The sequence below is a fragment of the Aythya ferina genome (genome assembly GCF_964211825.1).
Source record: "Aythya ferina genome assembly, chromosome: 2".
Lineage (NCBI taxonomy): Eukaryota > Metazoa > Chordata > Aves > Anseriformes > Anatidae > Aythya > Aythya ferina.
This window is the reverse complement of record NC_140297.1, coordinates 61890789-61915244: the sequence shown is the minus strand read 5'-3', so window position 1 is coordinate 61915244 and position 24456 is coordinate 61890789. Positions and strand designations below refer to the sequence as shown.

Genomic DNA, 24456 nt, shown 5'->3' with positions numbered 1-24456 from the left:
TTATGACTACTTCTGTGCTATGAGCTAACTACACAGGAACAGCAAAGACTTTCCTGGTTGAAAAAAAGAAAATCCCAGTCTCTGCCCTATATATGTTCACTGTAATTGCCATCTGTGTATAAAAATATTTGCTTGGTTTAACTGAATGTATGTGTGTTCTTCTGACAGAACACAGTAACATCAACCAAAATAATACCCTGCATGAAGCCAGAGAGTATAATGCATCAAATGTTGCCCAAATATAAAACTGCAGTTCAGCAAGCAAATAAACACACACCAGCCTAGTGACTTATCAAAAATAAAATACATTCTCCTTAAATGCAACCACAAAGGTGTAATCTGGTCATTGTATTAGAACAAATACATGTACATCAAAAAAGGACATGCCATAGCTTCCACAGTAAACTGGCTCTGTGAGAGTTCGGCGCATGTTTTCCTTTCCTGTGTTGCCTACCGCCAAGGACTGAGAACTATTTGTACAGAGATTTCCATTTGATCATACAAGCTAAACACTCATTTAGGACATTCCCCTCATTTAACTCCACTCATGTTCATTATGTATTTTCTTTCAAATATCTATCCAAACACTATTTATAACACTTACTTCTCTGTTGTCTTCGCTCTGGAAACTGTTTCATATTAAGAACCAATTGCAAAGAAGCAATTCCTCCTCAATTCTTTTCATACATGCCACTTCTCATATCTTGCTCACAACTCCTTGTTTTCTGCCCTAGACAGGTTCAAAAAGCCTTTAAAGACCCATTCTTTCAATTCTCTTAAAAATTACACACATATTGAGTGGAATCCCTCTTACCTCAGCAGGATCCTCTTCTTTCCTAAAGAACACAGACCTAGTTATTTTGTGTAACTGAAACCCTTGAATTACTGCATTATTCTAACTGTCCTTAGTTCTGCTGTAACTTTTCTTCCTGCATTTTCCCACTTTTAAAATAACATGCATTCCTTACACAGACCTAAAATTATTTCCCACAGCTATTCCTGAAATTTTAAACAGAGTTTTTTTGCAGTTTAATACAAACAGTATTTATACAACGCCTTTCATCCAAAAAAAAAAAACCTTAAAGAACTCAACACTTTAAGTTAAATTTTACCGTATCTCCATGAAACCCCTCTTTATTTACAACTTTCTTCCCGCTGGGCAAGATTATACCCATGTTACAAAAGCAGAATCTGAGACAGTGGTGATCACAAAGATGATGGGCATGGCTTCACCCTTGGCTGAATCTGATCTGTGTATGGGCTGCTCAGAAGGAAGGCGCACCCTGCTTTCTCCTCCCTCATTGTGTGTCCCTACAAACAGGGCTCCCATAGCCATGCCACTTGCCAAATCAGGGGATGGATCCAGATGAAAATAAACATCTTCTCTTTTGCTTTTCAGCTGGAACTATCCCTTAGTTCAGCGGATCATGCCACCACACAGGCACTTACTGGTGGTGTCATCACAAGGCAGGGAAACAGCATAGTTCCCACTCCTTCCAACACTACCTTTAACTTAAACATGGTTTGGATCATTGTAAAACTGCAGCCATAAATTAGAGATAGGTAAAACATTTGCTCTAAGGAGTCACTAATACACAACGGTCTCAAGTTTTGCTCACCTGCTTTACTTCTGTCTTATCTCTTGTCTCTTATTCCAGCTTCTTGTCCCTTGTGCTGATGCTAAGGCACATCCAACTGCACAACTGAATCAACACGTTACCCCTCAGAAAGCTAAACCAGCAAAAAATGTATCTTCATCGATGATCTGGACGAGGGCATTGAGTGCACCCTCAGTAAGTTTGCAGATGACACCAAGTTAGGTGCGTGTGTCGATCTGCTTGAGGGTAGGAAAGCTCTGCAGGAGGATCTGGATAGGCTGCACTGATGGGCTGAGGTCAACTGCATGAAATTCAACAAGGCCAAGTGCCGGGTCCTCCACCTGGGGCGCGATAACCCCAAGCAGAGCTACAGGCTGGGAGAGGAATGGTTGGAGAACTGCCAGGCAGAGAAGGACCTGGGAGTGATGGTGGATAGTCAGCTGAATATGAGCCAGCAGTGTGCTCAGGTGGCCAAGAAGGCCAACGGCATCCTGGCTTGTATCAGGAACAGTGTGACCAGCAGGGCTAGGGAGGTGATCGTCCCCCTGTACTCCGCTCTGGTGAGGCCGCACCTTGAGTACTGTGTTCAGTTTTGGGCCCCTCGCTACAAGAAGGACATCGAGGTGCTTGAGCGGGTCCAGAGAAGGGCGACGAAGCTGGTGAGGGGCCTGGAGAACAAGTCCTACAAGGAGCGGCTGAGGGAGCTGGGCTTGTTCAGCCTGGAGAAGAGGAGGCTCAGGGGCGACCTTATCGCTCTCTATAGGTACCTCAAGGGAGGCTGTAGCGAGGTGGGGGTTGGTCTGTTCTCCCACATGCCTGGTGACAGGATGAGGGGGAATGGGCTTAAGTTGAGCCAGGGGAGTTTTAGGTTAGATGTTAGGAAGAACTTCTGAAAGGGTTGTGAGGCATTGGAACAGGCTGCCCAGGGAAGTGGTGGAGTCACCATCCCTGGAAGTCTTTAAGAGACGTTTAGATGTAGAGCTTAGGGATATGGTTTAGTGGGGACTGCTAGCGTTAGGTCAGAGGTTGGACTCGATGATCTTGAGGTCTCTTCCAACCTAGAAATTCTGTGATTCTGTGATTCTGTGATTCTGTATACTTTTTTTTTCTTTCCCTGGTGGTTTAATTAATTGAGTCAGCTTAACAAAGTGCTGATTCATACGCAAGACAAGGGCTCCATAGCTGGGAAGCTGGAGCAGGAAAGGAGAAATATCTCCTCGTTCCAGCAAGGAGTGACCCGCAAAGTTAGACCAGCAAAGTTATCTCATATAACTCTCCACTATATGAATTCTGTAAGAGTCACAGTTACTGAGTTGTGAGAATTAACCCACAAATACTTACTACTCATGTAGTGCTGTGCTTGCAAACACTTTGGACCTTTATCTCAACAGCCTTAAAGACCTTAAATCTTAAAGTCTTGCTCATTGTTTGCCCGTATTTGCTGACTTCCTATTTTCTTTCTCAATCTCTTATCTCTTAATATCTTTCAACTCACCTATAAAGCTCCACTGAGTGTTTAGTGACTCCCATATTCCCCCGTTACCTGAACTCTGAATCACACTGTTCTCTGTGCACTAATCCCCTTCATCTTCCTAAACTGTTTTACCTTTCACCCAAATTCTTCAAAACTTTTCTTACATTACAAATGTTGTCCTCCTTTTAACCTTTTCTTCACTAAACTTTCCACTTATGACCATGTCTTTCATTAACATAACCCTGAATTGCCAGCCTTCCCCCGTTAACTCTCAACAGATTCAGTTTGTTTTCTCCACCAGGAAAGAAGGGCCACCTCTCTCCAAATCCAATAATGGGCAGTAACTGTACCACTGGCCTTAACTTGCAGGAAACAGAATCCTATCCCCACAGCTTGAAACATACAAATCAACAGAGACAATACAGCTACTGACTGTTAAATTCAGTGTCACAGAGAACTGTCATAATCTAGCATTTACCTCCATAATCAAGCATTTTACAAAAAATCACAACATAAGTTTTGATCTGGATTTCACCTTCTGTCTATTGGCACTCCATCTTATATTCTTATCTAACTAGACTGTCTTAATAGATAATGTTGGATGCAAAACCATATAAAAAGGCAGAGAACAGGAGCTCATCAATATTCTCAGGAGAAAAATCTGATCCAGCATGGTTCTGAGTGTCCAAAAGTCCAATGCTATTATTGTGAGCAAGAGTGCCAGCTAAGCAGTAAACAGATGTCCTGTCTCAACAGCAGTATGCCCCGCTGATTTGAACAAAGTTTAAGCATCATGCTATAGCTCTGCTTTCGTGAATCAGACTCAATTTACAGCAATGCTTCTCTAGGAAACAGTACATTATCTATTGCCTATATGGCAAAAACATACACACAAAAGTATTAATGAAAGACCCTCAGCTTTGCTTCAGCCTAAAGAATTAAAGAGAACTATACGATTGCATAGACATATTTGCAGGCCTGATCAGAGAACAAATTGTATATTTCTTTAAAATAAGAAAAGCAGTCATCCTTATTTTCAGTGCAAGGATAGAATATATTTCACAATTTTAGGACTTCTTTTCATTACTGGGACACATTTGGTTTACCACAGTTTCTTACACTCAAAGAAAGAAAGAAAGTCCCAAGGAGAATGTAGTCCCTATCTTTGGGACCTTTCATTCCTTTTGACAGTTGGTTAAGAAGCTTCCAAAAGCCAATTTTAAGACATTACTACTACGAGAACAAATTGGCCATCCTGTCAACAAAAAACACCAAGAAGACAACCAGTCTTGTTACAAGATGGTCAAAGATGAAATGTGATGAATATGCAGCTGATGAAGGAAATGCATAGTGAAAACTTTTCAGGATGGTACTCAGTCTGCTAGCAGAAGGCTCTGCATTGCCAGCTGCCAGAGCTCAAACAAAGCCTTTGATGAAATCACAACTACCCTTGTCTCAGTTTCACAAAAAAAAAAAAAAAAAAAAAAAAGACTGTGGACAGTTTAATTATCTCAGAACCATTACCATCAGCAGCAGTTTCATAATCTTGAAATGCTGCCATTCTCAAAAGCCATTTGCCTGAAAAAAAATAATCCTTAAAACACAAGAGACTGTCATACTGTCCAAACAATAGAGCAATTCTTATACAATCAGACGCCATAACTAATTATTCAAAACAAAAACAAACCACCACCACCCCATCCATTATTTTTAAACAAGGGAACAAAGGATGTAAATTTTATCCAGAAATATTAGATTTTAAAGGGAGTAAAAATATCCAAAAATCAAAACAGATGAACACTGCAGACTTTCTTTTTTTTTGTGTGTGTGTGTGTGTGTGTGTGCGCCTGTATGTGCATAAAACTGATTCTGTGTTGAAGGAATGAGTATACACACTGTTCGTGTTCCTAACAAATGTAATAAAAATAATAAGAAATAAAAGCAAACTCTTGGGAGCTTTTTTTTTTTTTTTCACTTTCACTTACATTTCAAAGGAACTGCCTGCTTCATTCACACTCTATCTTATTTAGGTTAACCAAATTGTATTTTATTTTTTCTTTGGCACCTACAAAGATTGTACTGATATAGTGCCTATTAAGATAAGTGTTTCAATGTTCTTTCTTCTTACCATTAGTCACGATTTCCTAATGCTGATATTTTGCCAGGAAGACAGAGGAAGCAGTTACAAATGCAAGTGATTAGTATGTGTGTGAATGCCTTGACACACAGTTTTGGTCACTTACTAATACAAATACTGAGCTGGCCTAAGGGCATCTTTGTGTCATTTTCCATTAATAGAAAAATATGAACTCTTTGTAACAAGTTGCTACTAAGCATTATTTCTTTGACTTCTATTGAGTTAACTTTTCAGACATCTGATGTTTGTTATTCATTTTGTACAGCGTTTGGACATTCTAAAAACCTCAGTAATCAAAGCAATATGCACATTGGAGAATGTTCTTTTTGTTAGTCTATACTGGTCATATATCAATTATCTGACTACACAGAGACTGGAGCAACTGCAGCTTATTTTTCTTTAATGAGACAGATTCAAATGCAACTTTTATATATGCAAATAGTGCCCAAAGGCATGGGGAAAAAAAAAAAAAAAGTGTAAAAAGATAGAGGGAAAAGTCTTCAGCCAGTTGACTTGAGTAGAGCCAGAATTACATTCCAAAAATTTTGGCTTAAGACATCCTTTTTGAAAAGGTAAAAGGAGTCCAAAATGATGGAGTTTATGAAGAGAAGGGTCAGAGGTTGGAATAAAAACATGCTGCCAAAATAGGAAGATGAGAGAGAGAGAGAACTTAGAGAGGAAATGCTGCAGAAAAGGCACATTTAGAGCTGAAAGTCTAAAAGGACAGTATGAAAGCAATGAAGTAAGAGGACAAATGTAGGTGATTCAGGCAGGAGATGGTCATTAATGAAGGCAAATAAAACCAGTGTTAGTCAATAAAGGAAGTGATAGAAGGGATATATTTAGCTTGCAGTGATTTCATTAGATGTAAGAAAGTGGGAGGAATACAGTTTTTAGTTGTCATAAGGGGTCCTTGACTAGCAGGGAGTTCTAGAAAGATCCTGTATAAGCAGGTGGGTTGTGTGTTTGATCAGAATCTGAAGAGAGCATATGGCCCAGACTCCTCATTTCTGATATCCTGACACTTTAAGGGATTTTTGAGGTCTGCATAGCACACACAGGGAACAGATGCAGTAAAGGTAGGAGGAACCAGCCCTTAGTGCCGGTCATTGCTTGAAAAATCAAGCAGCAGATTACTGAAGAAGGCTTGTACCTTGAGGCTGTGAACACCATAACTAGCAACTCCTGCATCTGTCATGGCTGATTCACAGACGGATTCGATTGCTACCAAATTTGGGGTTTCCTAGGATCCAGGGGAATGCTTCTCTGGCTGATCTGGAATGAGAACATGGCAGAAAGCTTTCTTTGTTTCATTCTACTGAGCTGGCTGCTGCTTCTTGGAGTCTCTTAACAGAAGAAAAAATGTGTAAGTTCAATACTGCAAGGATTCATCACTGGGAATCGACAGAAACAGGTTATCACGACCAGGATTTTGACGACCTCCCTTGATTTTAGCTAGATATTTTTGAGCTGCATTAGAAAAGGAAGAATGCTTCTTACTCTTGAGTCCCTGTGTCCTGGTTTCAGTTAGAACAGAGTTAATTTTCTTCCTAGTAGCTAGTAGAATGCTATGTTTTGGCTTAGAATGAGAAGAGTGCTGATAACACCCCGATGTTTTAATTGTTGCAGAGCAGTGCTTATACCAAACCAAGGACATCTCAGCTTCTTGCTCTGTCTTGCCAACAGGCAGGCTGGGGGTGCAGTAAGAGCTGGGAAGGGACAGACCCAGGACAGCTGACCCAAACTAGCCAAAGGGGTATTCCATACCATCTGACGTCATGCTAAACAATATATAGGGGTGGCTAGCCGGGGGAGGGGGCCAGACTGCTCAGGGTTAGGCTGGGCATCGGTCAGCGGGTGGTGAGCAATTGCATTGTGCATCACTTGTTTGTACACATTATTAGTAGTAGTACTACTATCATCATTGTATTATTATTATTATTATTATTATTATTATCCTGTCTTATTAAACTGTCTTTATCTCAACTCACGGGCTTCACTTTCCATTTCTCTCCCCCGTCCCAGAGAGGGAGGGGGGAGGGTAAGCAAACAGCTGCATGGTGTTTAGCTGCCAGCTGGGTTAAACCACGACACTCTGCTTTCCTCTACCCTCCTCTTCTCTTTCATTTTTATATATATATTTTTTTTCATCTAACAAACAGTAAACTAGAATATAATCAGGTAGTTTCATTTTGGTAAGGTGCACCACACTATGCATGTTCTCTCTCTCTCTGACATATAACAGCCCATGACAAATAGCCTCCAAGGTAGCTTTATCTTACAACCAAATCCATGTAAGTTCTGCACAGCTGTTAATATGGGGAACTCAAAAGCCCCTTGAATGATAACTGCTTCCATTTTTAGTTCAGTTTTCAACTCTGGCCCTAGCAAAATAACCACGTCTAGAGAAAAATGTTTGAAATTCTGTATAGATGCAAAGCCAGGGAAAAATGCCTTCACTTCCACTGGATCAGTCAGGAAAGGGATAAATTACAAAACAAATTCTAGATGTAACCGGAGTTGAAGTGAGGTGAAGTAGTAAACTAAAGAGGTATAGCTGGCATCCTGCAAGACATTTCTATGAAGTCTACTGGTTTTTATTTGTTTGTTCGTTTTTCTTCAGAAGGCACACAGAAAGGCTATTTAATCAGCAAACCAGCATACAGAACTCTAACTAACAACCTTCTTCTGAACATGGTCAAACATAGAAGTCCTCGCCCAGTCCCGCAACTACGACATCATCGGCATAAGTGAAACCTGGTGGGATGAGTCCTGTGACTGGGGTGTTGCGATAGATGGTTACAGGCTCTTCAGGAGGGACAGGCAGGGTAGGCGAGGTGGTGGGGTGGCGATGTATGTGAAGCAGGGGCTGGACTGTGTGGAACTTCAGGTCGGCAATGGCAAAGTTGAGAGCCTCTGGGTAAGGATCAAGGGACGAACGAATAAAGGGGATGTCGTTGTGGGAGTCTATTACAGACCGCCTGGCCAGGACGATAGCGCCGATAAATTATTCTTTACAGAACTAAGAGAGGCCTCGAGATTAACTCCCCTTGTCCTTATGGGGGACTTCAACTTGCCAGACGTTAACTGGGAGTGCCACACAGCTGACACGAGCAAGTCCAGGAGGTTCATGAAGCACCTAGATGATAACTTCTTGGTGCAGGTGCTAACGGAGCCAACTAGGAAAGGTGCCCTCCTAGACCTGTTGCTAGAAAACAGAGAGGGTCTGGTGGGAGATGTGGTGATTGGTGGCCGCCTTGGTCATAGCGACCATGAAGTGGTTGAGTTCAAAATTTACGGTGACAGAAGGAAAAGTGCCACCAAAACCTCATCCCTAGATATGGGGAAAGCGGACTTCAGGCTGCTCAGGGAACTAGTCAGCAAGGTCCCCTGAGAAACTGCTCTTGAAGGCCTCGATGTCCACCAGTGCTGGTCATTCTTTAAGCGATGCCTCCTAGAAGCACAAGATCAGGCAATTCCTAAATATCGCAAGTCAGGCAGGCGGGGCAGGAGGCCGGCGTGGCTGACCAGGAACATTCTAATGGAGATTAGGCGGAAACAGAGAATGTTTTGCTACTGGAAGGAGGGCCAGGTGTCATGGAAAGAATACAGGGATGCTGTTCGTGTTTGTAGGGAGAAAATTCGTGTGGCCAAAGCACACCTAGAGTTGAAGCTAGCCGTACGAAGAACGGCTGAGGTCACTGGGCCTGTTCAGCCTGGAGAAGAGGAGGCTGAGGGGAGACCTCATCACAGTCTACAACTTCCTCGTAAAGGGGTGTCGAGAGGCAGGAGACCTTTTCTCCATTAACACCAGTGACAGGACCCGCGGGAACGGGGTTAAGCTGAGGCAGGGGAAATTTAGGCTTGACATCAGGAGGGGGTTCTTCACAGAGAGGGTGGTTGCACACTGGAACACGCTCCCCAGGGAAGTGGTCACTGCACCGAGCCTGTCTGAATTTAAGAAGAGATTGGACTGTGCACTTAGTCACATGGTCTGAACTTTTGGGTAGACCTGTGCGGTGTCAAGAGTTGGACTTGATGATCCTTAAGGGTCCCTTCCAACTCAGGATATTCTATGATTCTAAGATTTGGCTTCTTACAGGCTGCCCTTACAAAAACAGGAAGAAAAGACAAAGCAGTTAGATCTAGCAGCCACTACATCTGTTTCTCCTGCAAGATATTTGGGATACTCTGCTTGGCAATTTGATTAGTCCTCCAGGGCTCGGTACTGGGGCCAGTTCTCTTTAATATCTTTATCGATGATCTGGATGAGGGGATCAAGTGCACACAGTAAGTTCGCAGATGACACCAAGTTAGGTGCATGTGTTGATCTGCTGGAGTGTAGGAAGGCTCTGCAGGAGGATCTGGATAGGCTGCACCGATGGGCTGAGGTCAACTGCATGAAGTTCAACAAGGCCAAGTGCCGGGTCCTGCACCTGGGGCACAACAACCCCAAGCAGAGCTACAGGCTGGGAGATGAGTGGTTGGAAAGCTGCCTGGCAGAGAAGGACCTGGGAGTATTGGTTGATAGTCGGCTGAATACGAGCCAGCAGTGTGCTCAGGTGGCCAAGAAGGCCAACAGCATCCTGGCTTGCATAAGAAACAGTGTGGCCAGAAGGTCTAGGGAAGTGATTGTCCCCCTGCTCTCAGCTCTGGTGAGGCCGCACCTTGAGTACTGTGTTCAGTTTTGGGCCCCTCGCTACAAGAAGGGCAGCAAGGTGCTCGAGTGAGTCCAGAGAAGGGCAACGAAGCTGGTGAGGGGCCTGGAGAACAAGTCCTACGAGGAGCATATTAGGAAAAACTTCTTTACTGAAGGGGTTGCTAGGCATTGGAATGGGCTGCCCAGGGAAGTGGTTGAGTCACCACCCCTGGAGGTCTTTAAAAGATGTTTAGATGTAGAGCTTAATGACATGGTTTAGTGGAGGACTTGTTAGTGTTAGGTCAGAGGTTGGACTAGGTGATCTTGGAGGTCTCTTCCAACCTAGATGATTCTGTGATTAGTTCTACACTGTATCAGAAGGCAATCAAATGTCTTTGTGTCTGTGTGTCTATCTATGAGTACACACGAGTTAGGGATAGGTAGCAAAACTTTTCTTAACCCTTCACTGAAAGTGTAAACATTTAAACATTTTGCAAGAGCTACATAGCCTAATATATTGGTGAAAAATAATTTGTACAATCAGTCTTAACAGAATTCAGATACATATTAGCTGAAATTACAAATAGGAAGAAAAAAGAGAGTATTCAAAAATATACCACATCAAGCAACAGAAAAATGCATAAGAAAATATGCATCTTCTATTTGGGACTTCACATAAAACTGAAAGAAGGGAAAAACAACACCACATATTGTCGACAGAACAGAAATGTATTTAACACTTCTTCAATCTTGTATAAATAGTAAGCTTATTCTATGAAGATTTATGACACTAATTCCACTAGATTATTTATTTTAAATGAGGTATTTAAATCAATTCACAAATGGATTGTTCCATGCCAACTTGGATAGTTCACAGGCACTGTACGAGGATTTTAACATAGTAGCCCTTTTGGCAGGGGAGGGGAAATAATCGTGTTTTCCCTTCCCCACCAAAAAAGGCTTTTCTATTAAAAATATAAACTTGAATCCAGGGTGACAGCTCATCTCTCCCTAAATCTAGGCATGTTTTTTTAAAAAGCCTATGAAATTATAAAGAACTAGGAATTATATACAAAATAAAAATATGACAGAAAGGGAAGCTTTCATCTCTCATGGAAGCAAAGACTGTTTTTGTTGATACATATGGAAAAAATTAGGCCCAATTATATGTTGTGCTTTGGCACTAGGGTTCCAACTTCACCACAGGCTTATTTTTTTCACAGATATACCATTACAGCCAATTCTACCCTTGAACATTTGAACTCAAACCTAGTAACACAGGAATTTTTGTTGCTAGATTACTTGTACCCTGGATAAAATGCTCTGTGTTACCGTTGTATTATATTTAGAGGTTAAAAAAGGGTTATCCACATAGACTCAAGAGAACATATATTCATAAAAAACATAGTAAGCTTAAAACTTCATATGAACAAAGCACTGTTTATTGCAGCACAATTTCTCATTTTCTAAATTGGATTGTGAATTACAGTCCTTGATATCACGAGCTAGACATCCACTTCAATGAAGTTTTTAATACAGCATAACCTTTTTATGATTGTGATAAATGTTTGAATGAAGACAGTTGGTTTTGCATGTTAAAAGCTGACATGCTAACTGAAAGAAACTAGTCTAGCTAATACTTTAGGCCAGAAATCTTGCCTATCAAAGGGGAAATTTTCAAAAGTTTCAGAACTATTTTGATACAACAGCCAGAGATGCTAACTTACTAGGGCCCATAGGCTGCATAAGTATGTCTTGTCACATACTGACCAGGATAACTCTGTACCTGGCACAGACAGTCTGGATGGTCTCACTCCTCTGAGATTTTTCAGAGAAATAAAATATCCTTAGCAAGTGTGGGGTTGCAAAGCATTTTCTCTGATTCCATAGATAAAGGATGGAGGATCCACCCCCTCCTTTATATTATAAATGAGACAATCCAGTCAAAATCTATAGCCAGAACTTGCAATCCCTGTATAAAAAGTAATGCAAATACCAGCATTTTTCTTCTACACTCCCTTATTCCTCCCCATCAGAAAGTGACAGCAGCCTTAAAGACAGAAACAAATCAATTGAACTCTTGACAGCCAAGGACCAAAAAGATGAATGTGATGTGGTGGTAGACAGGAGAATAAAAATGGTCAGAGTCATGGAAGAAAAAAATATCTTAGAAAAAGATATGGGTATAATTTGTAATCAGGAGAGATGATGGAAAGGAAACCATGGTGAAGTGATTATAACAGTCAAGGTAGTGAATGACCAGGCTGAATAACAGTTTAATTGATGTAGATGATGCCATAAAGAACAGATTTTATAAATACCAGATTGAAATGGCAGAATATAAATATCAGAAAGGATGAGGGGGAGAGGGGGGGAGGGAACAAACCCACACATTAGAAGTGTGAGATTTGCACATGAAGAGTGTAATGGCAATTCTATTAATGGTCACTTTAGAAAGGACAATTAATAACACTTGAAAATAAGTGTCTTAAACTTGTAAACAGAAGTCTACTTCCAAAGGCCTAGAAAAAAGAAAATCAAATTTTTGTTACAGTTCTGCAGCTCTTCTGGGGAAAAAATAAATAAATAATAGATATATTAGTTTGCAAATCAAAGCAGTTTAAAAAGCACTTGTACTAATGAAGCCATAAACGTCTCTGGCTTAGTCCTTATATAAGTGAGAAAACTATTATTCTATTATTTGAACAGAGAACATAAAGGCAAAGGTATCTGAAAAATCTGCATCAAACAGATCTTCTTTGTCCTGTCTGAAATATCTTTGAAAAACATAGCCATATCTGGACTAAAGATACAAGCTTTCCCAAAGTCCCAAAGATCACAGGAATAAGTAAAGGTGGCCAGGTTGTCTATGGTCTGGAAGAATGAAATGCCAGAGGAGGCAAGCCGTCAAACATCTACCTGTGGCATTTCCTAAATGCTTAATATATCTTGATATAGCATTTCACCTAACTGAAATACTATAACAATAATTGCTTCTTCCTGTACTTAGACAAGAATGAACATTATATGCAGAAAGTGGAGAGGGACACTAAAACCTAATGTAAAGGACAAGGAAGAAATATTTAACATAATGCATGTAGTGAATACTAATAACTTGAGCTATTGCGGCGTACAGGATAGGGTACTGGCATTCTCCCTTTGTGTAGCAAAGATTGCCTCAGAACAAGGAAAGTATTATTTTCAAATGGATTAATCTTTGATAACAACTATATTAGTATAATAGAAAAAACTTCTGCAGATTCAGATTAGTTTATAGTAGACCTTAAAATGACAAGTTCTTCAAGAATCTGCAAACTATGTATATCCTAAATAATTTTTACAATATATCTTCACTTTTGAAGGAAAGGAAAAAAATCAATGTGACTTGATGTACCCATCTGTATGTAATCTTTGGTGATGACAACACTAGAAACACCTTTTCCGATGTCTGTGCAGTCACGCAATCAATTTTCTTTCTTGAGAATTAACCTTGTTTGAAAATGGCAACAATAGAAATCATTGTTATTAAGCAGAATGTGAATTAAATGGTTTATTTGAAACGTATACCATTCATTTTGAAAATGAATACACAAGATGCTTTTATGAACAAAGTATCCCTTCTAGTTTTTCACAGGAAAATACAGCTACTATCCACAATCTTGACAGTAGGGAATCACAGGCTGATAAGATCATGTTGTCTGGACAGTGTAAAATTACATAGTTTTGTAGTCTGTTACTCAGTTTTCGTTACATACATAAAGACAGAGTAAGCTGCAAATTTTGAAGCAACATAGTGCTCGCTTTTAGAGCAATAACCCTGTCATCCTGATGCTGTGTTTCCTCCGGCTTAACCAAATCAAATTTGTAAGTAAAAGCAGGATTTGATAAAATGACTTGGATATGAACTTTATGATAAGATTTTAAAGATGGCATTTAAAAAACAGAAGAATGCTCATGAGATGAACAGAAAAAAAAACACACAGTCTTCTAATATCTATTGTTTATTTTCAGTTTTCCTATTAATGAGGTTGTAATCCCATAGAATTTAGACTACCCTAAATTAGGAGTAAGAAAGTTATCACAAATTAAGAAACAACTGCCTCAAGACCAAATCATTAGAAACTGTTATTACATTTTAGCCACAGTACACCAATTTTTTAAAATCAGCAACTACTATTTCTAGGTTTTCTCTCCAGCTTTACCAATTGTTTCAGAATATAAAGCAGAAAACCATCCATATTTTTGTGGAGTTATTTTTTCAGTAACTCAAAATGGGATAGTACAGTAAAAAAAAAAAAAAAAATATCTATAAAAAATCCTTTAAAGGTGGACACACACTGAGATTACTTAAACACAGCTTATTTAAAAAAAAAAAAAAAAGGAAGGGAGGGAGGTAGGAAGGGAGGAAATGAGGGAGGAAGGAAGGGAGGAAGATCCATTTTACATTTTATGTTTCCTGGAATGTTTCCTAGGATAGTTTCTCACGAATGACATTTCATTTAGTAAGAGACCAGACTTTCTCACAGTATTTTTACAAATGCACTATGAGAATAATGCTGAGATTGCAGAACCCTAAACAAGCAAATCTAAGTGCTACAGAGTACCACATATATTTAACAGAGTGACTATGGAAGTAGCATAACTGTATTCATATGCCACTTTAAGTTTTTGAGTAAAAGGTTGCTGTTGTTGTTTTCCATTCAAATAAAATAATAATAATAAAAAAAAACTCTGACTATTCTGTCCGCATTATGAAATTAAGCCTCAAGTAAATCTCACACAACTGGCAGAGAAGCAGAGCAGTGATCCACCGATTGGATTAGCTGTATGCAGCTGGGTTTATTCAGGGAACTTAGAGTGATTCAGGGAAAAAAAAAAGGGGGGGGGGGGGGGGAGGGGAAGATAAATACATGAATAACATTTCCTACATTTTGTGAGGGGAGTATTTTTAGAACCCTGGTGGCACATGCTATGACTATCTTAATTCCAGAAAGAGACCCTCTGCAATGACATCCATCCAATTTTGCCTTACATATTTTGGATTTCAACATTAAATAAATTCACTTTCATGTTCTTAAGTATCCCTATGTTCACAGGCACTCTGGAAACAATTCACTGCAATCCTTTTCCTCTCCCGTGTCTCCACAGAGAATTACACAGACCACAGTTTTAAGGAAAACACAGTTTATGAGTCAAAAAGACTGTTTGGGGAAATACAAAGTGGATGACAGATTTGTAATACAATATGGGACTTGCATATGTATGTGCAGGGACATATAGGTTAAATTATTGCCTGATGGATTTCCCATGGCAGTCAAACATAGGCAATCATTCTGACCTTTTAAAAAGTTGCTCTTTGGTACTCTGGTGTTGAAAAACAATCATTAAAAATTATTTTCTGTAGTAAACAGATGGCTCACCTTTGTAAAGGAGCTCTCAAGTGTTCAAGGGCATGGATAATGATTTCTATATTTTCTTACATCCCATCTGCTGGTCATGAGGTAAGGAAAAAGGAGAAATAACTGGAGTAGCCCTTACTCTGAATAGACTCTTGTTGCTAGACAGTCCTTTGGGCACTGAACATGCAATTTATGACAGCTATTAGAAGAATGATTTTGAACTCTACAGACAAGCAAACAGAACTATACTGCTCATGTATTTTAGGTCATCTAAATCTGTTAAGTCAGTGAAAAGCAATCCAAGAAATTAATAAATTTTTATTGGACGCATCTTTTGGGAGTCTTGCCTAAGTAGCATTACTACTTTTTGGCCAGAGTGAGAAGCAAAATTTTCATCTTTAGGGTATTTCTACTGGAAAGAGAAAATGATGAGAAAGTTACTTATTTCTTTGAAGCAGCTTTTCATTAACAAGGTTATTTGCCTTTCACTCATGATTGAGCCCCATCTTAGCTCTTGCTTTGCTTTCTTCTGAAGGCACATTTTCAGAATTTTGTGTCCCACCATTGTCCACAGGCTCAGTTTGTTACATCTTTCTGCCTTTTTACATACAGAGACGAGGAAGGGTTACCATGAAACGTGAAGGTAGCTGAATGGCAGTAATAACGACAATGTGGAAATAAGGAAAGGCTACAGGCCTGACAAGGTTTCTCAGTACACATGGGGACCGCTAGTTTGTGCCACCCCATTGCCACTGCTGGGGCTACCAATACTAGAGTAAAGCTTCCTGTGTTACATTAGCATTCACTTACTTGCTTGGACCTTTCAGCCCACACATGCTTTGCTGTGACTCAAATCAAAGTAGTAAAATACAACTGTATTTCACCTAGAAACAGCATTTTCTGCTTTCCCAGTTGATTATAGTGAAGTTTTGCCACTTCTTACTCTAAACAGAATCTTACAGTGCAACATAATCACGGTGTCAGAATGAAAAATTAAGTGATAGTTTCAGAAATATATATTCTGGAATATATATTATATATTATATGTTATTATATATATAATTTTAAATGAAGACTATTTAGTTTTGATTTCTAATACAGTACAGTATTTTTTTCAGATTTCACAGAAGTAACATATCCATACGCATGCATAAAATCAATATTTTGATCACTGATTTACTAACTCTTTCAAGTAGAAAAAATCCCTTTTTCAGCTAACACTACCCCTGCAGTTCAGCTCTGCTACAATGCTACTTAACTAATCATTTCATTTTAATGATGCTATGAAAACACTATGAGGCTATACTTACAGTCCTAATTATTCCTACAGGGATCTAAGGGGTACTTTCGAATATGTTCATCTTTTACTCAATATACTATAAATTCAATTAGCAAGCTATATGGTTCATACTTAGATTAATATACTTTACAGAAATTCTTCATTAGTGACAGGTGTACTAAATACTTCATTCCTGTTTGTAACAGCTGCTACCCTAATTATGATTTATTCCTGAGATTAATGTTAAGACTTTTATGTAATGTAAGATAACTGTTGAGTAGCAAATAGAAGAGAGATTTAACAGTTTATATATCATTCTCAAGAAGTTAATATCAACAACTGTAACTATCTTAAATTAAAAAATCTTACACTTTTCCAGACAGTGATTGCCCAAGTGACATCCAGCAGCAGAATTTTAATGATGGTACTTTTTGGATCTTTTAGTTCATCGTCCCAGCTTTTTTTTTTTTTTTTTTTTTTTTTTTTGTATAATGAATACCCCATCTGTCCCTGTTTTTTAGATTTAAATTTATTTAATTTTGAATGGCTCAACACAGAAGGACAAGTCTAAACATTCTGAATAGTGAAATTAGATGCTTAAGAATTTCTAAGGCAATTAAAAAGTGATTTTTTGTTGTTGTTGCTTTGCTTTGTTTTTCTGAATTATGGCATAAATATGGAGTTTTATAGGCTTGGTCTAATTTACATGTATTCTTTGAAAAGTTAAAAAATTTCTTCCTTCCAAATTTCCTCTATCCAAGCAGGAACTTGAATATGCTGATTTATTAACTATAACATTCAAGATTGATATTAACAACTACAATGTTCAAGACTGACATTCTTAAAGTAGTTTTGCCTTTTCTGAGTCTTCTTTTAACCTGTCAAAGAAAGAAACCAAGTGTTCTGGTTGATTTCAATGCAAGTGCACAGAAGCCGCATTATATCACTGTCCACCAGTATAGATTTCTTCTTCTCTTACGTTCTATTTATAAATGAAAACAGATGAATTCAATAAAATGTAAGTCTACAGAATTATGGCTTCCTTTATTCTAGTGGTAAAGAAGTTTATACATAATTGGCCCATAATTTTATCCAGTGGTTTAAACTTTTTCTTGAACTCAAAAAAGGAACCATTCAGTTTAAGAGCCTGATGGTTTCGTTTCAGTGCAATCCATCATATTTTCTAATGCTAGCAAATATGGATCAACTGAACAGCACTGACCTACTATGCTATCTGATTCTTGAGAAAGCTTCCCTTCTTCATGCTCAAGCCTGAAGTCTGGACCAGTACAATGGACCAAGAAAACCAGTAGCTTTATCAATAACAGAGACAGGGTGGCTTAAGAAGATGGAGGCCAAATTCACCTTTCACATTAATGATGTCAGGAAATTGAATCTCCTTTATTGGAGAGCAGAACTTTGCCCTCTGTTATGCTAGTACAGTGTTAGTAAAACATACTTCTCTATACATTTCATAGTTACATGTCAAGTTTTATTTGAGATATATATTAGAGCTAAGTGTTTTAGTTTCCTGCCAATTACTCTGTTGGCAAGAACTACTTTGTGTTTATTTTGTTATTTTTGGGTCAAACAATAACTAATTATCAAACCCTTTATGTGCTTCCTGGGCAACTCTAATGAAAACCAATTCTAAATAGTGACTGACATGCAAATATATGTAAGTACCATGTATTTTTGAGACACAAATATATGGTAGTGATACGTATATTTAAGACGCTAATAAAGTAAAAGGTAAATAGGAAAAGCCCTCCCCACTATCTGGCCACAAAGGCCAGATCTTCATTTCACATAAATTGGCACAAGTTCATTCACTTCAGTAAAATGACACAGATTTTACATTCAATGAGCTTTTGGCTTTTCAGTACAAGCAATATTTCTTTCAAAGCTATAATAGAAAACACAATAATAAGAATTTAATTTGTTATCAGTTTTGCTTTTACCCATCAGTTGTCTTTGACACGTCAGCAGGGGGGAAACAAACAAACAAAACAGTAGATCTATTTCACCTATGGCAACAGTGCAAAAATAAGGTATCAACTTTAAGACACTAAAATAAACTCCTCTGACAGATCACAGAGAAAGGAATTCACAACTAGAGAGTAATCCACTGCCTTATACAAGATACCCATCACAGAGTGGGATGATATTTCAATAAGTAGCATTATTAGAATATACTGAAAATGTTTAATAAAGCAGACATACCTTGATTTTGTGTGGGTGAGCTATCCCTGTCCCTGAATCTCTGCTTAAGGGGCAGGAGTCCAGCCCCAGCCACGCTGGGGCTTCTCCAGAAGTCACTCCAGTTCTCCAATATCCTGTATGTAATGGAGAGCCCAAACTGGATGCAGTATGCACATGTGGCCTAACAGTGCTGACTAGGGGGACATAGCCCCTTCTGGATATTCCCAGCCTCTATCACTGCACACTCAGAGATTGTGCTCAGCTTCCTGCACACCAGTCCCCAGACCTTTCCAGAAGAGCTTCTCCCCAGTATTGCTTTAACAGGTCAATCTTTCCCAGCTACAGGACTTTGTATTTTTCCTTGCTGTATTTAATAATGTGCCCATTGATCCTTTCCTCAAGGCTCTCTGCCCACCCCTGAATGGCAGCCCTTCTCTTGAGGATATCGAATGCTTGAGGATATAGAATCCCCGATTTCATGTTGTGCATGCATGATGAGTGCACTCCATCATCTCTTCCAGCTCAATGATAGATATGTTCAACAGCACGGGTCCCAGACAGACAACTTTTGTGGCTGACCTCTAGGTAGGATATGACCCACACTAACTACTACCCCCTAAGCCCAACCACCAAAGCAGTCATTTTCTCAGCTACCTGTCCCCCACCCCAGACCACAAGGCCCCTACTTTGATTTACCATTCTTTTTGTTGTTACAAAGTAGAGCTGTGTTTTCATGTAAAATCTTTTATTTTATTCTTTATAGCTCACAAACTGTGAATGGAGTAAAGGAGACTTAAGATAAGGAAGCCAAAACTTCTTTACAGAATTTATTCTGTTAGTGGACTTACTGATACACATCAGAATTTATATGCTGAAATATGATACCTCATTTGGATAATAAATTTATGCTTTTAGGGTATTTCTTCGATTTCCTTTATTCTTTTTCATTTTTATAGTTTAGGTCATATTATCCTCTTGTGCCATGCCAAATTTAAAAGATGACCATTACAATTAAGTACATGTAGCTCATACTTTCTTCCCACCTCAGTTTGGTTACAAAGTCTGCCACTCTAGCAGCAGCATAACTTGGTTCCTCAAATTTAGGCTATATATTTTTGATACTTTGACAACTGTCTGGATTGATAGGTAGAATTTTAACAAGTTATGCATCTCTTTTTTTTTTTTTTTTTTTTGAGATTTTGTCCAAAAAAATGTTTGTAATTTTTAGGCCATGATTTCCTTTCAGTTTACACGACTTGCAAATTTGCTTTGTTTCTTTTTCAGCAAAACTGTAGTATTAGTATCATGCAAACAAACAAATTTTCAATAAATGTCTTATTTAAGGGGAAACTTCCAGCTTGTAAAGAACCCCAAAGTGCAACATAATGTATTCTACTTTATATTGTCAACAAGAGACTTCAATTTTCCTTTTTTTTTTCCCAGTTTAAATTATTAAAGGTGACATTTCTTTCAGACTTTGGAAGGTTATCAATGACTTAATGGCTATATCTGGAATCTTAAAGCCTTGTGATTGTATCTTAGACATTCTTTTGATTACATAATCCAAATTGCTTTGAAAGCTCTATCTACTTTCTTAGTTTCCATGAAAACCTTTATAAGACTAGAAAGTGTGTTCTCATTAATGAAATAAAAATGTAGTTGGTGAAATCATCAAACTAGGATGCAAAAAAATAATAATAATATTCCTGTTTCTATGTACAGGCAAGGAAAAACCGTGGTTGATGAGATGTCTTGGAAAAGTTAACATTATCAAACAATGGACATTTGGATCCTGTTGCAAACTTTGGCAGAGACAGTTAGCACTACAAACAGTAGTTGTTCCACTTGTTGAGAGTGTAGCTTCAACCTTTTTAATCAGCCATACTAAACATATTATAATTTTATCATCATGAAAATATGACCTTTATTTTTGTACTTGACTCAGTCACTATGCTATTCACAATGGTGTAAGGCTCCAAGTACAATAATAATAATAACAATAATAATCAGATTTGTTTGGCAAATTTAAACATTTGACTGCCTTCTTGGTTTCAGAGAGTGACTACCTTCTTTCTGTCGTAACTTGAAATATGGTTAAATGATTAAATAGATATTTATACTTTATATCTGATTGAAAAAAAAATTCATTTTCTTTGTTATACAAGTATTTGGGTGGTACTTTCACTCAGACTCTGACAAGAAAATCAAATTTAAAAAAAAAAAAAAAAAAAAAAAAAAAAGGAGAGAATGATGTTAGGAGGGTTAGGAGGTTCTTGGATCCCACCAGTGACTAAACCGAATTCAGAAACATTATCCAGAAAATTATTAGCTTTCTGGTGGTTCTGCAAAAAGAGCATATTACAAGGGGGACACAGGAGAAAAGTCAGGAGGCTACATAGGTCACTCTGAGATAAATGAGAGTTGGCTGGAACTAGAAGTAGGGTCACAAGAAAACAAATTCCCGGGGAAAGAAATAGCATCCCTGATTATCCCTTGTGAGAGAGAAGGGCCACCTTTGTAAAACAATTAGTTTTAGTCAACATAAGGTCTGTAAAACGCAGAAGCCACGGTTTCTTATCCAGGCACAAAGAAAACCTTTTCAGAAGAGAAAACGCAAACTCCTCTCCTTAACTGATTCTTCAGTACAGAAATAAAAGTAAAGATGTTTAGAGGACAGATTTTAAATGCAGCTCTGTCTGTCAGGACCAACTGAAGTCCCAGCAAAAATAAAGGACATTAAAGCACTCAAAACCTTTCAAGACTATCAGAGATCTACCCCAGATACAACTGTTACCTGAGATGGAAACAAGATTCAATTGATATTATTATTCTTTCTTTCCCAGCCACAGAGTTAAGAAAAATCTACCTAATGCTCTACAGCACTTGGACAGTATTCAGCCAACAAACCAAGAAATTGTTACTCTTAACTACAAACATCAATATGGGTTTCAAATCATTTTATTAATATAACTTGCCTATTGAATTCACTGTCACAAGTGTAAGTTTAACAGATTTTCCAGAATTTTCTGGTCTGCCTGTAATCTAAATGTTGAAAATCATATGAAGATTAGGATTCATTGTTTGGATTAATCATGTGAATAGCTACTGAAAAGGTAAAGTCTCCTTTGATCAAACACTAGGTTAGTCTTTTTTTGTATTCTGCTGCTAGCATGAATCCTCCATGACTGCTTCAGTCTAATCTTTTGTCATTCTACTCATCTTTAGAACTCAGGTATGATTTGGCCATACTTTATGGTAGATGATAAATCAGAACTTCTTCTCTCTTACAACATTGTATTCAGGTTGCTAGGAAAAAAGATTAGTCAGAAATGCAAGTCACAGCATTAGGAGTCTTGTATATATATATATATGTGTATATATATATATATATATATACACACACACTGTTGTGGTTTTTTTTTGGCAGGTCACAATAGGAAAACAAGCTTTTTTGAGAATGTATAAATACTGATTCTAAGTCAAAGGGGTTTGAATGTAGTATAACAATCATTGTAAACCTCAGCTGGAATCCTACATACAAATAAAGTCTGTAAGCCATCACAGTTATTCAAATTGAAACATTTGAAAAATCCTGCATAGATACACTTACATACACTAAAGCAACAACAGCATAAAAACAGCAATACGATCAATAAAAGAAGATGAGAGTTTCTATGGCTTGTGTCCACACACCCAGACAGAAAACAGAGGAGTTATAATTTGAACTCTGCAACAGAGATGGATAAGTCATTTACCCCCTTCCCCCATTTCATAAAGAGGTGATAATTCTAACACTCAACAATGCTCCACAAAGGAAGTTCCAAAAATACCATCATGGACTCATACATCACTGCCTAACACAGGATGTGCTTAATGCTAGTCAATGTACCACTATTCCATTAACACCTTCCTTTAACTGCTCAGTTCACTAGCACATGATTCGTTAATGTCAGAAAGAATATCTTGTAACATTATAAGACTTCAAATTATTATTATTGTAATTGGCATCAGCTTAAACTACATTTACTTTTCCCACAGCTACCGGTGAGCATCAGATGTGACTTAAATGTCACACATTTCTGGGTAGAAGTATGAAAAAAAAAAATTACACTTTTCTGTGACTTTCTTTAATTGACTTTCTGGTTTGTGCTCTGGCTAAGACTAATTACAGCACTTTCGTTTGCCAGGATCCTATAACATACTCAGCACTTTCAATTCCTACTGAGTTGAGTTGACAGCGCTTTGACCTTCATCTTCATGTCACCCCAGCAAAACATTTAGGAGGTTTGGGAGTAGTTGCTGTTTATCTCCTTTCTCTCTCATGAAAGTGATAATGTCAAGTCATCAACTATATTTCACAGCACTGGATGTTACCAAAAACTTTTCCTTATTTGAAGAATACAAACAGAAATTCTGTCTTGAAGGTGAAAACTGCTGTGAAATCTCTGATCCCTTCCAGCAATTTCTGTAAAAAGTTACACATTCACATTTGCTTTTCTAAAGTCACTCACTAGCCTTTCCACAAGGAAAAATAAATCATCTTCACTAATGACCACTAATCATCATATTGGGTTAAAAAAAATAATAATAAAAAAAAAAATCTCAAGTCTGTTTTTCCTTTGATTTTGTCTTTGGGGAATAGGTTCCAGTTAATACATAGCATACTCCTCTTTGGCTAACCAGCACTGGCTGGAGCTGATTTATCCTACTGCCATTACCTAGGTAATTTGCCATGTATCATTACACTGTTGACCAGTGATTTGGGAGTCCCAACAGTATCACTGGGATATGAAACTAGTGAGAAACTACTATATGAAAGCTGAAGTTATTATACTGCTCCTCTCTTAGCTATTTAAGCCACTTTTAGGAGCCCCTGGAGCTTGCTCCTTAAAGTACAGTATTTATTTTCCATGACAGTTACAGACATAAAAGCCCAGGGCCTGATCCAAAGACTCTTGTAGTCAATGGCAAACTTTCTGCTGACTTCCTTTGCATCATGGTTTTACAAACCATTCACAGCAGTTACAGCCACAATAAGACCTTATTTTAAAGACACAAATAATAGTTCATAAGGGATGAGACCTAATATCTATCCCTACTGCTGTTAACAGCTGAGGAGAAGAAGAATATTCCACAGAACCATTATATTGCCAACTCACAAACAGGTGGAAGTAAGAACCACCTTGACTTCAAGTCCTCAGTTTTGTAATTTGAAAACAGTTTTGTCTCTTGCTTTTTTCTCTCTCACAAACACTGCATATTCGAGAGCTAAAAAAAAAATTAATAATTCTATAGATTTGCGATTTGCACAGCAAAGAGAAGTCTTTGAGTTTCAATGGCAGATGAAAAATTACTCTTCCTTCCAACTGGTCAGGATTTTGTAGATAGAGTCATTTCTACATAAAGTTTGCAAGTTTCAGCTCTGACTTCCTAGTTATAATTCTGTTAAAACTAAAAAAAAAAAAAAAAAAAGTAAACATAAAGAGGAAAAACACATGTAGTCAGGCTGCTCACTGAAAAAGTGTATGGCTTTTGCAGATTATCCTGATCTGCAAACAAATGATTTCAAAACAGATACAACCTACATATGAATATTTTCCTTTGTGATGGAGGAAATTTTAACATACCACTAGACTTTTTTTTTTTTTTTTTTTTTATATACCACAGTGATTATGAATATTACTTCTTTAGGACGGAGGCAGTTTACAGAGCCCCAGATCAGTGATTT

The 24456-nt window shown here is 38.1% G+C and overlaps 1 protein-coding gene across 7 annotated transcripts in view; it reads right to left on the bottom strand.

The window, feature by feature from the left end:
• The window catches only part of BBS9 (Bardet-Biedl syndrome 9), a 320473-nt gene that overhangs the window by 26966 nt on the left and 269051 nt on the right, over positions 1-24456 (bottom strand). Inside the window, exon 23 of one of the 7 annotated variants that reach the window (XM_084510492.1) lies at positions 18750-18862. The exons of the other annotated variants lie outside the window; for them this stretch is intronic. Within the exon in view, the coding sequence (XP_084366618.1) occupies positions 18750-18862 (113 nt within the window). The remainder of the gene's footprint in view (positions 1-18749; positions 18863-24456) is intronic. 7 annotated transcript variants of the gene reach the window in all.